At 44.8% G+C, this 18,595-nt stretch overlaps 1 protein-coding gene across 2 annotated transcripts in view; it reads left to right on the forward strand.

Moving 5' to 3' along the window:
* NUB1 (negative regulator of ubiquitin like proteins 1) overlaps positions 1 to 18,595 on the forward strand; it is a 310,162-nt gene that overhangs the window by 86,392 nt on the left and 205,175 nt on the right. For both annotated transcript variants that reach the window (XM_078663212.1, XM_078663213.1), the window contains exons 3-4: positions 516 to 683; positions 10,001 to 10,059. In XM_078663212.1, the coding sequence (XP_078519338.1) occupies positions 516 to 683; positions 10,001 to 10,059 (227 nt within the window). The remainder of the gene's footprint in view (positions 1 to 515; positions 684 to 10,000; positions 10,060 to 18,595) is intronic.

An 18,595-nucleotide genomic window follows, 5' to 3' on the forward strand; every position in this document is an offset into this window, starting at 1 on the left:
AGAAAGGACGGGAGTTAAAGCAGCTAGGGAAACAAATTTGGGCCCCAGTTATAGAATGGAAGGAAAGGATGGAGAGAAACTAGTGGGGAAGAGCCAGAGGTATTTTATCTGAGGGGAGAAAAGCTTTTTTGAAGGGTGGATCAATAGGATTTGTCAACAACTATCTATAAGGTCATGGTGTATGGGGTGCTTCGAAAATCATGAAGCTAGAAGAAGGTATTTTGACCGGGAAGCAAAGTCGCAAGGATATGTATATTGTGATAAGTGGCCTGTGCTTAGATTTCGCATTTATTTTTTTTTATTTTATTTTTATTTTTTTATTTTTTCTCTTTTTCTGTCTTCTAAAAATGAAAATATATGGATTGCTTTATTTAATTGTGTAACAATGATGAGATTAAATAATGAATTGATGATGATTAATAAAATATCAAAAAAAAAGAAAAATGTAGCACATCTGTTTTTCCATGTTGGGGCACAATTGTTTCAAATGAAATAAAAAAAGATTTTTCTTTCAGGTTCTCGCTGAGAAATATTCCAGCAAGCTTCCATATTCCGCAGCGGAGGTTGAGAGTGCTATGGAGGAATTGAGGTTAAAAGCAGTGCAGCGTGGAAGTGGAAATGAAGCATTTAAAACAAAAGGCGTAGCTACACTAGATATTTTCCTGCCTAAAAAGTTAAATCAGGTAGGTAGTTGTACATAAAAAATAACTTCCGCAGAGGCAACTAATGCCGTACTATGGACATTGACATAGCCAGAGGAGTTCATACCTCTGCTTATTGTGTATTTGTAGAGGAAGCAAAAGGAAATTATTTGTCAAACTTTCTATGTTTCCAGCGTTTATAATTTTGTTCATGTATTGTTCACCCATTTTTACCTGATTTGAATCACCTTCTTCTTTGACACATTTTTGTACTTGATTAATTGCAGATTATGCCTGTGAGGAAATGTGACTGCTATCAGATATCACTGTGAACCGTGTGTGATTGTAACAGATTGGTATACTGCAATATTATAGTCTGTTAACTATATATATATCCATTGACAATGCTTTGCTTTTTGGAAAATGTGTGGCTGTTTACTCACATCTCAATATAGTGTAGTATAGCATTAAGACCACCCAAAAAGTAGGAGGTGCTCATCCACAGCTCACCGCAGTGCACTGCTCATGACCTCACTTTACACTTTGTCACAAATAGCATCTCAATTTAAGTAGCCGTTCACATCATTGGTCGCCAGCCTCTTGGCCAAATTTCTGGGAGATAATCCACCACATGAAGGAAAAGTAAATAAGGGAAAAATGCTAACAAATGCTTAATTTTGGTTAGAATGTTTTCGTATCCAAATCATATGCCATTTTACTCTTGATTCTAAATCCAGGAGCTATGAGAGAACCAAACAAATAAGCTTTCCAAACAAATGCTCATATTCCCCATTAGATGAAATTGCGTGATACAGCTACCAGAGGAACTTACATTACTCCCTCGAAAGATTGCCTGGTGGCAGTACCATTACCTACCAACTACTTAAAAAATAGAGAAAGGTGATCTAACCATCAAATCTCCTTCAGCCCTTCTCTAAGAAGTGCTGTCCAAAAATACTTTGTTGCACAGAGTATACTGAGCTAAAACCTTAACCTAATTTTACACAGAATCAGTCATTGGGAGATGAGACCTCCTTTGATTAAGATATTTCTAGGAACATGTGGAGGGCTAAGGATTTCATACTTCCAGCATGACACTGAGGCACAACAATAAATCCAAATTGCAAATGAATGTGCCACTACTGTTAGGTATGCTTATAAGTGCCAGATTAATCACTTACCTTCTGATTCCTCCTGCCATGGATTTCTGAAACTCTGTTCCCCTGTGTGGAAGGTACATTTTTTTTACCTTGACCTCCTCCTGAGACCAGACCAAGACATGGTCCTTGAAAATGATGTTGGCTACAGTTATTCCAAAGGAGAAAGATAATGCATGGCAACCACGTGCTGAAATCTTATCCTTATATGATGTTGCGGCCTGCGTGTACGTGAAATTCAATGTGCCTCAATGAAACTAATACAACTTTTCATGCTGTAAAACTTTCTAGAAATTTAACTACAACCACCCACGCACACAAAGCCCTACACGACCAAGGCCCGAGCTACCTCAACAGCCGAGTCAACTTCTACGCTCCCAAACGCCACCTCCGATCAGCCAACCACGCCCTCGCCGCCGTCCCCCGCATCCGAAGAGCGACATCAGGAGGAAGGTCCTTCTCCTACCTGGCCGCCAAGACCTGGAACTCCCTCCCGACCGACCTGCGCCTGACCCAAGACCACCTCTCCTTCAGGAAGAAGCTGAAGACCTGGCTGTTCGAGCAGTAGCGGCACCCCCCCCCCCCCCCCCCCCCCCCCCAGCGCCTTGAGACCCTTCGGGTAGGTAGCGCGCTCTATAAGTGTCACTGATTGATTGATTGATTGAATGGATTAATTGTAAAATCATTCCTGTAGACCGAGATTGGCAATGCTGGTTATCGTTTTTAAAGCCATTCACCTTCAACACGTGGATGTCAACTATCTCTCAATGATTAAGCATCTTCTTGTGAAATATGAGAAGTGGATTCTTAATTCCTCATAACAATCATTCATGGTTTCTTTTGCCCATGTAGGTCTCTCTTTGTATTGCTTCTGTTAGGAAGTCCTCAAAATGGGCTCCGAATTAAAGCAGGCAAATGAGCTATTACCAATAAGACCCCAGCGAAGGTGCTAAACCTATAAGTAGCTCAGTACACGACACCCTGTTAAACATGCATTTGCAATACAATAGGTCTCGCATTTGCGCGAGTTTGAGCTGTTGGCATTGTAAATGACAATGCCTTTTATTTATGTTTTGGGTTTTAAAACATAAAAAAGGCATTCTCATTTACAATACTAATAGTGTAAACTCTCGCAAATGAGAGACTTATTGCATTACAAATGCATTTTTTGCAGCATCTGCTCCTTCCATAAGTTCTCTGGCTTGCCTACGTACAATAAGGAGTTCCACATCTTGGGTGTACACATTAGAAAGAAGCAGGCACTAAAGGGTCTATTCTTGAAATGTAACCTCTGTACGTTATCAACTGCCCCAGTTTTTGGAGCGTTTTTAGGTCTCGCACTGCGAACCGATCGCGAAGCGATCGTCGCTGCGAGACTCTATAGTAATCATTTCTGCTTTCAAGGAGTCAAGGGAGACAAGAGACAAGTGATGTGCACGCCCAACCTTGCTGAATCGGATCAGGTTGTGCGTGCGTTCACAATCTCCTGTCTCCCTTGGCTCCTTGTAAGCAGACACGCACGTGCACACACACACACACACACACACATAGAGAACCTCCCCCCGCCCGCACCCGCCGCGCGCTTACGCACACACGCATGCACACACACATACATACATAGAGAAACCCCTCCCGCCCCTCTACTCACCGGTACTCGTCTCCGGTTTTCCAGGCGGGGCTCTTTGAGGGCGGCGGCGGTCTCTTCCTTCGGTGCGGGGCTCTCTCACCTCATGAGAACCCCGCTAGCGCCGCGCGCCGGCCGCCCTTCTCCTCCTGCCCACACGTCGCAGTGCGGGGTTGGCTCCCGCCTGGGCTTCCGGTTTGTCTTGTCGGTCTGCCCCCGGCCTGCCTGACTTCCGGCCGGGCGGCGGCGGCGATTCTTTCTTTTTCGCGGTATCCTGATGTCCACGCGATGTGTCTGCACGGTCAGCGTCCTTTGAATAGATGATGGACAGTGAGCTCCCTTGCCCCGTGTACCCTCTCCGCCCGCAGGTCCCTGCACTGTCGTTCTTTCTCGGTAGGTCTCAGGACCCTGACTCCTCTTCTTAGCCTTGTTGTTTTACTGTCTTTATTTTGGATATCATTATAAACCATTCATAGAAAGGTCAATGTTACACAGCCAATAGCTGAATTAAAAATATTGGAAAGCACTGCAATAGTAGATCACGTAATACACCCTATTCTATTCTAGGGAATAGACATTTTTAGGGAATAGACATTTTTCCACACTATTAAAGGTGTACAGAGCAAAAATACCCCCGGTCTTATCGTACGCCACTGAACACATTGCCATCAAACAGTGGTCCTATATGGATCTAAAAGAAGGAAAAATATTAAAGAAAATATTGAAAGTCTCAACAGCAACACCGGTGCAAGCGCTAAGACTTGAATTTTCGATCACCAGCGCATATGCAACAGCGGTAGCTAGCATAATTAGGTGGGCCTATAACATCCTTCATGCTAAAGAAGGTACACTACGATTCCTACTAAAGATTGAGTCTTTCGACGAAAAAGCTTCATATTCAATATTCCGAAGCAACATAACAGTGGCATTCCAACTAGCCAATATTACTTCTGATCTTCTGTTGTCTTGGACACCATCACAACTTAAACTTTTCTTTAAATGTTTTACCCCTAAACTGAGCTTTGATCTAGATTTTTCCCACTGCAGTAAACTATCTCTGTATAAACCATTCACTGAACTATTGGAATACAAGCAAGAACATCCATATTTAGGGTATTCTCTCACCCATGGCGCCAGGAGAACAATTGCAATGATGCGCCTGGGTATTCTGCCAGTGTTAACTTTTACTTGCAGATGGTTTGTGGATAGATCCCCGTTATGTCCTTTCTGTCATGGGGGAAACCAGACCATAGAGCATCTTTTATTCATATGCCCTTCTGCAAATGTAGTAACTGCAAGATCAAGATATTTAGACCCTATATATCGCAACTGTAAAATAATTACTGCAAAAGATTTTGTAACTGCATGCAAACACCCCCCTAATGAATTTGTTTGCTACAATCTCTACAAATTTTTAAAACCTCTTTTATTATTATATTGAATTGTATCGAAAATTTCTGTTTTATAAATTGTGGTCCTCAGTTGAGTACCTAATCAATAAAAATCTTTTTGACTTTGACTTTTGACGTAATACACCCAGTGGACAAACCGTGAGGCCGTTTTACTACGCTAATTTCTACGCTTTATTTCTAATGCTGTTGTAATATGCTTTGGCAGTGCGCAATTAAAGGGGTCATCCATCGTTGTCACAGATATTCAAAACCCAAGCAGACCTCGCCAAACAAAATAACTTTCTCGGCTATCTGTTGTTGGTGAATAGCAGTGACGCAGGAGTGCGTAAAGGCGAGTGTCTGTTTTTTCTTCAAAACTGGATGGCCCTTTTAAAGCGTACGTTTACTTTACGCTACCTCTGGTCGCAGCGACACTCGCTACCGCTGTCCCTGTACCGCCTCCCTACCTCTGTCCCTGGGGAGGCGACGCTATCAGCAGATCTGTCCCGGCTTGGCTTTCACAGCTTAAGTAAAGGTTGCTATGCACGTTGAAACCCAGACCTGAAGCCACGCATCTTGTGTTCCCTTACAAAACGGCAAGTGCAGAAGCTGCAGGCCGGCGCGCGGGACACTCCTGGCCCGTGCCCCTCTGCGACCTTCTTTTCCTATTAAAGAAAGACGAGTGCTGTCCCTGGGAGCTTAGGAGGTATTAACTCGAGCTCACTAATAGACTAACCTGGACGATGTTGAGAAAACAGTCTTCATTCGCAATCATCTGATACCCAGTTTTAGTGTTTTCTCTGCTGATAATGCACCTCGATGGAGCACAGTGATGTTTTGGTGAACATGCGTGAAGATCATGGCTTTCACGTTCGCAACAGGTAAGTTGCCTTTTGCAGTTTAGCACTGCTTTTCTACTGATTGCATTACAGTTGTGCATAGCATGGGGACCGGCTATTCTTCTAAACGTGCTCAAGCAAGGGTGTGACTGGCTCTGGTTTCGTAGGTGTCGGTGTGTACAGGGCTGTGTGTACTAGCGCTTGTGTCAGCCCTGGTGTGTTTGCACAGGCTCTGCTCACTGGCCCCAGGCCCAGAGGCCGGCCTTTGACCTGGTGCCCTCGAGTAAAAGATGCCTCTGCCTGTCTCTTCCTGCTGGCCCCAGCCTGGGCAGAGGGGATTGTTCCTCCTTTCTGTGGCCCCGCTGGCACGTCAGGGCCGAGATGCTGGCCTCAGAGGGCGCCCTCTGCTCACTGGTACTCACTGGCACTCACTCACTGGAGTGAGGTACGAATGTGCTGCACACACTGGTGCACACAGTGAGCCTGCAACCCCACCCCCCAAATTCGCTGCAGACGAGCCGAGCCTGTCTCACTCCAGAGGCAAACACATTCCTGACTTACGAGCCCCGCAGCCTCATTCACCCAAGGAGCGCTGCATCCCCCGGGTACCAGACGGATGTGTGCCAGCCGGACTCAGGTTAAAGGCGGCCGTGGGGAGGCCCCATCCGACCTCCGCTTTAAAATGTAATACTGCACCCCTGGAGGGTTCCACAACCCTGCACCCGAGCTCATAAACAGGCTCTTCTGAAACAGAAGCGGACGAACTGCCGTGTGAATGGCGCCTGCAAGTTAGCTGAGCACCTCTTACAAAACAAAACATAACTCGTCGGTGGCTCCACCTTCGAATCTCTGCGGTGTACAGGTTTATTCATTCATTCATTCATTCAAAGCGGCCCTTCTATAATACGCCGTTCCTGCCCGTTATGTGGCTTCGGGAACCTCTTAGCTGCAGTTCCAGTATCTCTTTTCTTATTTGTGAAAGGTGACCTGCCTGTTATACCGAACCCCGGATGAAATCTGAAGCAAAGGCAGATGTATATTCACATTTGAAACTCTTAAATGTAAGATACCTTCATTCCGTAATTGACCTGGACACGGGAAACGCAAGCGTAACAATGTCTTATTTTGATCACTTACATGTCTGTCTTTGTCGTTCAACACATTGTGTGATGGCAGAGCGCTGTCTCCCAGATGCTGGGGTCAGATTGTGCTAAAGTCGTATGTGTGTCCTCGCCGATGCTGTGCAGATTGTGATTTAATTGGACTTGGGTAGGCAGGGGGCGAAGAGAGAAAGGAAGACACAGACCAAGGCACAAACACTTACTGAAAGGCAGCAGGGAAGATAGATTGCGAATGATCCAAAGGCAATAAAGATACAGGGACATACAATCTGGTAATGATGGATAGTTCATAATTCGATGTATTAAAACGTCCTTAGAAGTCCAGTGTGTGCCCATCTCTCCATTTCTTTCCTGTGCTGCTCCTCTCTTTTCTTTCTCAGTCTGTCCTTCTTGCTCTGTTTTTTCTTCCTGTAGCGCTCTCTTGTTGGCTCTTAGTATGTCTCTCCCTGTCTCTTTCTCCATATTTCTCCCGTCTTGGCTCTGTCTTTCTTAGTATCTGTCTTTCTTTTGCTTTCTCTCTTTCTATGCTTCTTTGCCTCCCTTTCTCTCCTCTTCTTTCTCTGGCCATCTGTCATTCTGACTCTCTCTCCTTGTCTCTCCGCCTGTCTTTCTCTGCCGCTTCCTGTCTGTCTTCTTTTTCCCTCTCTCTGTTTCTTTGTGTATCCTTGTCTCTGACTTTCTATTTTCTCCCTATCTTTGACTTTCGTCCTGCACTGCCTGTCTCTCATTACCGCTCTCTCTCTCTGTCCTTATCTGCAATTCCTAATATCTGTCCCTAATTTTCTTTCTTTCTACATCTCCCGCCCCCTCCTGTTTATTTCTCTCTCTTCCAGGCACCGAGCTATGGGTGTTCTTAATGTCCTGTACAAACTACAATGTTTGGTGCTAAGTGTTATTTTTATGGTGCACGTATAATAAACAAGCATTTGCAATGCAATAGGTCTCGCATTTGCGAGAGTTGAAACTATTAGCATTGTAAATTGCAATGCCTTTTATTCATTTGTTGTGAAAACCTGCAAGCGGTGCATAAACACGCACTTTGTACCTTTAATCCTTGATTACGAGAAGCAAGGCTGTAAGTAAAAGACTGCCAGCTTTGCTTCTCATAAGCAAGGACTATAAGTACAAAGTGCTTGTTTACGCACAGCTTGCAGGTTTTCAAATGCATAAATAGTCATTTCAATGCCAATAGCTCAAACTCTCGCAAATGCGAGACCTATTGCATTGCAAATGCTTGTTTTATTTTATTTGTCTTTGAGCACTCAAAATGAGTGCTTGTGTTTTCACTCGCTCAGTCTCCTACCATCCGCCTCCATTCCTGTTGCTTCTTCTTCCCCTCCACAGATCGTGCTGTAATGCCTGTCTTTTTTTTATTTTCCCTTGCTCACTTTATTCTCCCCACCTGCCCTCGTGCCATTTCTGGACCGAAAACTGAAAACCTCTACAGACGAACCATTTCATTTCTTGTTTTAACTATTGCCCCTGCAAATGCTCGCAATTTAAAGGGCATCCAAGAAAACATCAGTGCAGAAAAGCTGCTGCTGCCATGGTCTCTAGCAGGAGGAATAGAATAACTTGATTTCTGTCCCTCATGCTAGTGCACGTTTAAAATAAACATATTGCCAGAAGGAAAAGCTGCATAAACGCTGCTGGTTCGCTGACTAAACAAAGCGTGACTCAGCAATCCATGTATGCTCTAGCGAGAAATGAACCGGCAGATCTACTGGACAATATAGCCAACCAATGCAGACTGCGTGCTCAGCTGCCTTGTGAAGACAACAAGCATTTAATATTAATGCAACACAGCACCACGCAAATAAGTGCCTCACAATTCCACAACACACAAATAAATTCACACCACATAATTCCATTGCACACAACAAATTTCAAAATCTTTTAAGTCTACACCACACAATTCCACTCCCGCCACATTTTTACAATCCAACAAATTGAACTCCACATATTTCCACTCTGCTCCATGCCACATAATTCCACTCCACTCAGCACAATTCAACTCCAGATAATTGTAATACATATAATTCTATTCCAGCCTTCATATTTAAACTCCACATCACATAATTTCTGTCTGCATAGCTCCATTCAGCTCCTAACACTCCATTACACTCCACACAATTAAACTCTGCACCATGCCACATATTTACACTCCACATAATTTCACTCCATTCCATACCACATACTTACACTGCACATAGCAACACTCCACATAAATGTGCTGCACACCATGCCACGTAATTCCAATCAATAGAATTTCTCAACGCCATACAATTCCACGTCACAGAATTCAACTCCACACAATTCCATTCCACACCACATAATTCAACTCCACTCCACTCCAAGACATGCCTTTCTACGACACACAATACCACTACATATAATTACACTCCATGACACACAACTCCACTCCTCATAATTCCACTATTCTCAATACCACATGTTTACTAGCCACATAATTACACCGCGGACCATGCCGCATAATTCCCTACACAACTCTACGGGACCATGTTTGGCTGACTCCCATTGTAATCAAGAATCCACATCAAGAGTCTTTGCATTCTGCACAGATTGTGTCATTAGGTCAAAGCATAGCTATTTATACTCTAACTTTTTGTTTACTGGCTGAGACGAGCATTGAAATATTTTGAGCTAAACTGAGGAACAATGTATCGGGTCTGACGTCTGGTTTTGGATTTCTCTCATAGCGCCACTGCACCTGGAAACGTTTTTCTCAAGTTCAAGCATACATTACAAGCACAACCCTTCTCCCGCTCTGTAGACCTACACAGACATCCTTTGAGTTGAGTAGCGCTCAATATAAATGATCTAACCTGTCCTAGCAATGCAAAGAAGGTTAAGAGAACAGTTATTTGTAATCCGCATGAATAAATTTGCCCTTTTAAGTTATTTACAAACTGTTTTTATATTTGTTTATTTTTCTAACTGGTGAACCTTTTAACTGTTTTTAAATTTACACATGTGATGTATCTACAGGAACAAATGAATTGTTACATATTTGCTTTTATGATTTTAAATAATCGAATAAAGTATTTTTGACTGACTGACTGATCTAACCTGTCCTAGCAATGCAAATCAAATGTTTTATTCACCTTTTGTTTTTTAAATAGAAAATCAGACTATAATCTCTCTATTTAGTTATGTGTCCTAGAAACCCTAGAATTTCATAAGTGTTTTCAATCTGTTTATCACAGGGAAAGAAAAACAGTTTGGAGACAAAACTAAATATCTCTGGCAAGGATTTGAAGTCCCGGTAGGTTTACACCCTAAAATTATTTGTTTTGTTAGACAGACATATGGTTATTTGCATAGTTTGTTCTTTTCCATTACAGTTGTTATGGTCACCATTAAAAGTATTGGTACCAAGGTACTGTTTTTCCATTGATTCGATAGGTCATTCATTGTCAGTGATCTGTCTCACTTGCAATTATTTTTCCCATTTGGCAATTCTTGTTAGAAATAAATGACCTTTTCCGAGACCGCGTGCGGCTAACACACTGATCATGTTAAAACACGAAGGGACAAATACATTTTTTTTCCTATAGGGCACACACTTTATTACTTTTCTGGATGGAGTATAACATTTTATTGTTAAGGGGGCATATAGTCCACATAAATATTTTTGGTAAGTAATACTCCGATTTAATTTTAAATTTCTCTAATTCGAGTCTCATTTGTGATGATTTACCACTATTTGACATTATTGTTTGTATACAATTATCATTTGTAATGGTGGGTGGAGATAGTTACCCTACTACAGAGCTGTTGGATTTAACTAATCATTATAGCCCAATCAGCACAAAAACACACACACACACACACACACACGTACATAGTAAATAATTACATAAAAAATGATTATTTAACACAGTTCTTAATATTCAGCTTGAAGTGTTGGGATGGTATGTAAGTGTACATTAGTGCCAAAACATGTGACACCTTATTTGAAAGTATACAGAACAGACATTATGTTTATGCGAGACAACCTCTCCTATGGGGAAGGGTTAATTTTGAAACTGTTCAAATCCACACAGTATTGTGTCACCTCCATGGATTTCTGCTTTGGTAGGAGGTGATAATGTGATCTTTATATATCTCCAAGCGATATAGAGTGATAGAAGCAGGAATTTCAGTCTGCCAGCCCACTGGGGGCTATTTCCTTGAAAAATGATGACAATCACAGCAACCCATTCGAGGGCAAAGAGTTAATAATAATAAGTACCACAACGCATTGCAAGAGCATATCGGAGTCACAATCATGCAATAAAAGCAGGAAGCCTTGCAAGAGCTCACCAGCAGGTGTAATTAATCATCAGAGAACAAAGTGGCACTGTGGCGAGAGAAACGATGTGAGTTAATGTGCCTTTGAAAAAAAGATCAGCATCTTTGAAACGCGTCCGGCAGCAAACAAGGAAAATACCCGGACTAAAATGCTTGCTTCATCAAAATAAATAGTTGGAGTTCAACTTACCTGTGTTGGGAGTGCGGACTCGTTTGCAGGGCAAACTTTGGTTGATGTTTTCACGGCAGGTCCAGCCGTAGAGTCGACGCACCGCCCGCAAAAGATGGGACCTGATACCGGCAAATGAATGGGTGCCTACAAATCACACCTCAGAAGCAGCAGCCTTTCGCTGTTATCAAGGTAGAGGGGCTGCAAACCATTCTACCAATGACAACACCTGATATCAACACCAGAACCAACAATACCACCAGCAAAACTATGGCCACTATAGAAGTGGATACAAAAACAGAGGCAGAGGTAGAGGCGCACCCAATAAGGGGGCTTCTACACTTAAACAGTGACTTGCTTACACTTCTTCCCCAGTCACAAAGCACCAGTCAGGATAAAGATGCAACAATTACACAACTTGTGGCCAGATGTAGCGTCAGACCTGTGGGTGCGACAAAGAATCATGCAGGGATATTGCTTAGAACCAACTCAACAGCCACCAAATATCGTGGCAAAAAGACACATACTAAAACCACAGCATCTACATCTGCTGAAGGAAGAAGTAAAGGTATTGTTACTAAAAAGGGCCATAGAACCTGACCCAAGGAAGCATCTCAACAAGGGAGTTTACTCCCTTTACTTTCTCATAACAAAAAGGATGACTCACTACGACCCATCCTAGACCTACGCCTGTTCGATCAATGCATACTGTCAGTACACTTCCATAAGACATTGCAGGACATGATACCGTCACTAGACTAGGGCGATTTCGTTACTGTGTTAGATCTGAAAGACTCACACTTCCACATCCCATTCTACCAGCCACATCACAAGTACCTACGGTTTGTGGTAAGTGGACGTCACTATCAATTCAAAGTGCTACCATTCTGGGTGACAAGAGCCTTAAGGGTGTTCACAAAATACCTAGCTGTTGTAGCAGCAAAAGTAAGAAGGGAAAACATACATGTATTACCATATTTAGAAGATTGGCTGATCAAGAGTCCAACCAAAGTCAAATGTCTAAAAGACACCGTAAAGCACAGCCAACCTGTTACACAAATTGGTCTTCACAATTAGTGCAACAAAATCCAATCTTCAACCGCTCCAAACACAACCATGTCTTGGAGCGACACTTAATTCAGAATCGGGGACGGTATACCACACTCCACACAGTGTTCTCAATTTCCAGAACCAACTGGAACTTTTTCAACCACATCGTTGCCTATCAGCCAAAATGGTAATGCACCATATAAGGATTATAGCTTCATGCATAGCAATAGTGCCTCATGGAAGACTAGACACAAGACCCTTCCAAGATTACTTAGCATCCCGCTGGTCACAAGTGGGGGCAACATTGACGATCTAGCGTTGTTTTCACCGAAGGTCCATCTGACACTACATGGTGGAACATCTCAAACATACTGAAAGGAAGGGACACTGGACCACACAACAACAGACATAACACATCAACATGTTGGAACTATTAGCCATTTGTATGGCTCGCAAAGCATTCCTACCAAACATAACAGGAGAAAATGTCCTTCTAGAAGCAGACAATATGACCACAATGTATTACATTCAGAAACAGGGAGGGATCCATTTCATTCAACTGTCACGCCTAGAACAGACCATATGGAAATGGGCAAACAGTCACAAAGTCCACCTCCTAGCACAAAACAAACTAGAATAGGACAACTCTTTTGCGGACATGCTAAGCAGGACACAGCAACAACTTCAAGAGTGGGAAATACACACTCAATTACTACATCAATACTTTCAGCGGGGGGCACCCCAATAGAGCTGTTTGCCACCGTAGAAAACTCAAAATGCCAAAGCTTCGCAACCAGACACCCACACCCTGAATCCAAGAGGAACGCACTATGGGTGAACTGGTCAGGGAAATTTCCATACGCTTTTCACCTCTCCCACTCATTCCATAAGTGGGCGGGGAACTCAGAAAGACTTTTTTAACCTTGATACTCCTACCTCCCACATGGGTTCGACAACCATGGTACACAACACTAGTAGAGCTAGCCCAAGTCCCTCACGAGAAGCTACCCAACTATTCAAACGTTCTCCGGCACAGATGGGGCAGGCGAGACAGCCCAACACTCTACAGCTTAATCTTACAATATGGCTCCTTAAGCCATATTAGGCTTACTAAGCCTAACTTAATCGATTAAATCATTGGTTACTTGGATACTTAAATCGATCTCCAGAATGCATGGATATTTTTAGGTTTAACTTTTTTTATTGGCATTTGCGTCAAAAAGAGTACAAACATTTCCAATGAGGACATGGATATTTTTAAGGGGGTCAGAAGACCAACCACAAGGGCATGCTATGCTGCTAAATGGAAATGTTTTTTTCACTATTGTGCGTCAATATTAATCCATCCTCTCCAACAGAACAACAACTACTTAATTACTCGTTACATTTGGAAAAATCCCCAGTTAGCATACACCTCCATATGCCCACATTTAGCAGTCATTGCAGCATCTCTACAAAACAGGAAGCAGCAAACCCTTTTCCACACTCCTATCATCTAAACCTTTATGTAAGGATTAAAAAGAGTCATTCCACCTCGTACACCACCTGTACCTACATGGAACTTAAACAATGTGTTAACAAGACTCATGGGGCCACCATTTGAACCTCTTCATAAATGTCAAATACAATTTTTTTGTGAATCTGCAACCAACACATGCTACAAATGGAGTGTGTTACTTACCCTGTAAGAATCTATTCTTAGTGTGTAGTGCTGCAGATTCACATGCATCCCCCCACCCCAGTGGGTATTAGATGGTGACAAATATACACAAAAATACTGCATGTTCAACAGTAAAGCTAACTTAACAGACTATGGCATAGATTCATCAACCCAAATTGCGATCGCAATAGCTGCGAAACAGCTATTGCGATCGCAATTTCCGCTCCCGCAATTCATGAAGCAAAAAAAACACCAAATTGCGAATTCGCAAACATAAATTGGCAGAATCAATGTGGAACCCCCTTTACGATTCTGTAACAGTGATTTTCCACTTATTCTGCAAATTAATTTGCGAAATCAATTCATCAAACATCGCAAATTGCGAAAAACACCAAAATCGCTAAATGCGAGTCGCAATTTAAGGAGAAGTCAAACCAGGTGGTAACCATGAAGTTCAATTGGTAAAAAAAAATAAAAAAATTCAAACAAACAGGTGCGGGGTTAAACAAACACACTTAAGGAGACACAGTAGGAGCATGAGGACATTCACTATGCCAGGTCTCTACATCGTGGCAAGGCGGCTGAGGCTCCAGGCTGCAGCCCGGAACCAACGCAGGATCCAGGAGCGCATCTTCTGGCTGTGAATAACACTCCTGGGCCAGACTGAAGAGGAGATCTACTCCAAATGCAGGCTGAATGGGGCAATGATAAAGAAGCTCATCAGAGACCTTGACCCCCTGATGCAGCACCCAACAAGGAGGACCAATGCCGTGCCCACCCATGTGGAGAAGTGTGGCTCACTGGTTAGAGGAGGCAGACCCGGACGCTGAGATCAGGCCCGGGACCAGGGTTCAATTCCCGACGCGGCAGGGTCTTGAGCCCAAAATGTCCACGGACTCGGTAATTCTCGCTTCGGTGCCTACTCGAATCACAGGTTCACACTCTGCAACTCTGGGCAATAGCTTGCTTAATCTCCACAACGGCCCCCTGCGGCGGGATGCCTGGCTTTCACCTTGGGGATACCCAGTAGGGGCTATCTCACAGGGAAAAACCAGGACGGGTTCCCAATGCAAAGCGCTTTGAGACCTGGCGGTGATATTGCGCTATATAAAAACCCATCCATCCATCCATCCATGTCCAGGTCCTGTGCTGCCTGCACCTCCCGGCCTCCGGAAGCTTCCAGGGGATAGTTGCATATGCAGGGGGGATCTCCCAGAGCACACTGTCACGCTGCCTTCAGAGTTTCCTGGACGCCATGCTGACCCGGATACACCACTACATAACCTTCCCAACCACTCAACAGGACTTAAACCAAACAAAGCTTCACTTCTATAACACCGCGCAATTCCCCCATGTAATTGGCTGCATTGACTGTACCCACATCCACATCTGCCCACCCGCTGAGACAGAATACATGTACCGGAACCGCAAGTCCTACCACTCACTCAACATCCAGATGGTTTGCAATGCAAAGACAATCCTCACCGACATAGTGGCCCAATACCTGGGGAGCACGCATGATTCATTCATCTTCAGGCACAGCGGCATACACACCCGCTTGGCCAGGGGTGGCTTTGGCGAAGGACATCTCCTAGGTAAGTTGACATGCCCACATACAGTATGTCAAGGCCATGTAGCTGCGCATAACAGGTACTGACCCTCTGCTCCTATCCTTCAGGTGACAGCGCCTACGGCCTCCGTGAGTACCTCCTCACCCCATACCTCAACCCTGCTACACCACAGGAATGGCGTTACAATGCTGCGCACATTCACACAAGAAATGTCATTGAGCAGACATTTGGGATGTTAGAGCCGATTCTGCATCCTACACAAGACTGGTGGGGCCCTCAAATACCAGCCTGAGGTCTGCTGCCGCATCGTGGCCGTGTGTGCCATACTCCACAATATTGCTACCGAGCGGAGGATACCTGTGGAGATCTCTGGTAGTGAGTCGGAGGGGGACAACCGGCCACCTGCACATGTGCATCATGCACGCGGGGAGAATCCTGCAGAAGGACACAGGCGCCGCAACAACATCACACTGAACTATTTCTAGTGCACCCATAACCCTCACACAACACTGCACTCATGCCTGCCACATGAAATAATGACATGAGTAAGATTTGCGTTCAAAATAAATTCTTATTCTTTGTTGAACAAGATCTATAACTTTTTTGGTTTTTCAAACAACATAACTACTGTATTGCGTCATACAGCCTCTTGAATGCAGAGCAGGCGTGCTTGGTACATCAGCATGGCACTGCTGCTAATGTTCAGTCATTCACTGGCACCTCCTGCCGGATGCACCCTGTCGCCTCTCCAAATCCACGTCGGCAGTGTCCAGCCGTGATGCTGCACTGGGCCTGGTACTGCGGCGCAGTTCTGGTACCACCGGCACAGACAGGCTGCTCAGGCTGGATGTGCCCTCACTTGCATCATCACCCCACCCCCCCTTGCATGGCCATGGCCACACACCTGTTGGTTTTGGACTGCGGTGGTGACCTGCTCCAGGGCCCTTGCAACATCCTGGCAGCATTGCACCATTTGGATTTGCATTGCCAGAGACCGGCATGACAGTTGGGATGTTGCATTCCCTTTCAGGTGGTTCGACCGGGTATATGCTGATAGCTGGGTCAGCAGCTGGCGGTGTCGCGGCGGGTGATGTCCAGCTGCGCCACCATCAGTTGGCTGTTCTCCTTCACTGCAGCCGTTAACTCCTGCACACTTTCGGTGAGCTGATTGACATTGCGTGCAGTCTTGTACAGCTGCAGCTGCATGGCTGCCATGTGCTATGCCTGCTAGCGGTGCACAGCTAGCATCCGGTGTTCGATCCCTAGCCCTGGATCTTGGGCCTGTTGCTGCCTGTCTGCTCGTGTGGCCACGTTGCGCTGCTGCCTCAACCGGCCGCTTGCCTGCGACCGCACAGTGGCTGTGCGGTGTGTCTGCCTCCTGGGTGGTGGTGGGGCCTGTTCCACTGCCATGCGTGACGCCTGGGGTGGTTGCACTCCTCCTGTGGCTGTAGGGGTGGCCCTATCCGCATGGGGAGGTGGTGGTACTGGTGCAGGTGCAGGTGTGTGTGACGGTCCAGGTTGTGGGGCAGGATGACTCTCTCCCTCCGTCTCCTCTGGGGTCTCCTCGATATGGAGTGCCTCGCTGTCTGTGGTCTCTGCTTCTGCAGCACCTGTGATGTCAATGGGTGCATGATTAATGATATGAATCTTGCACATGGGATGTTGCAACATGCATGCAGGCTTGCATTCCCTGACTGGCTTTAGGGATATGTTTCACTTGACAGTTCTGGCTGTGTGTGGCTATCAGGGAACTATTGTCACACTACAGGTCCCACAATGCAATAGGGCGAAACTGATGTGCATGGACTGCATTACTGGGGTTATCAAATGGCTAGCTCTGGGGGCATGGACATTGTTAGGGGACGGGGTCCCAGTTGCATGGCTCTTACCTTGTGATTGTAGTGTGGGTCGGGAAGTGTCCAGCTGAGTGACCCCCACGCAGGCTGCAGGGTTGATGGTGTCCTCAACCAGGTCCTCGAGCGGTGTGTTGGCGGCAACTGTGGGATCTCCTCCTCCCATGGCCCGTTGCTCCCCCAGCCTCTCTGCTATGCGCTCCTTGGCACGGCCTCTGAGGTCATACCACCTCTTCTTTAGGTCATCGATTGACCGCTGGGTCACTCCTACGACGTTTACCTTCGCCCTGATGCGCAGCCAAATGCGCCTTTTGTCAGCCTCGGGCACCTTCCTGGATAGCTTCCCAAAAAGCTTGTCATGGTCCCTGCTGACTCCCTCAATTAAGAATTCCAGCTCCTGTTCGGAAAACTTGATTTTTCTTTTCCTGCCAGTTTCACTGGCTCCTGCTGCATTCTGGGACATTCTGGTGTTGGATGTATGTTCTGTTGTGGGGCTGCAGGGTGTGTCTCCTAGAGCTCAGTGCTGTGCCTCCTCCTCTCTCAAGCTCTGTGTTCCAAATGAGTAAGGGAACTGCCTACTTCCTGGTTGTGATGTCATCATTGTGCTCAAAATGCGACTTCCTGTTTTTGCGATCTCGCAATTTGCGATTTCGGTAATTGCGAAATCGCAATTTCGGGATGGAAAAACAGGAGATTCTGCGATTTTTGTGCGATTTTGCGAAATTCGCATTCGGCGATTGCGGCCGATTGCGATTCGCATTTTTTTAACGCATTTTTTGATGCATCCCATTCTGCGAATTCGAATTCCAATTTGTGATTCGGTATTTTTCGCAAATTGGAATTCGCAGAATGGGTGCTTGATGCATCTGGGGGTTAATCCTCACACTCTATATGGCAAAGGGAAAAAACATTATCAAACAAAGGAGCCGTTGAACATGCGCGTTACCTTGAGGGGGAGGAGAGACTACGCACAATGCCGAAAAAAAATTGCGAGGAAAAACAACTATCAGAGTCCGGTTCCCAACGCTAGATGGCAGGAATATGAATAGCATGTGAATCTGCGGCACAACACAATACGAATAGATGCTTACAGTGCAAGTAACATACTCCTTTTTTTATTTATATATATATATATATATATATATATATTTCATTATACATAACACAGACTGTAGAACAATGCTATTTTAAGCATGTTTGCTGTA

The sequence above is a fragment of the Lissotriton helveticus genome, chromosome 10 (assembly GCF_964261635.1).
Source record: "Lissotriton helveticus chromosome 10, aLisHel1.1, whole genome shotgun sequence".
Lineage (NCBI taxonomy): Eukaryota > Metazoa > Chordata > Amphibia > Caudata > Salamandridae > Lissotriton > Lissotriton helveticus.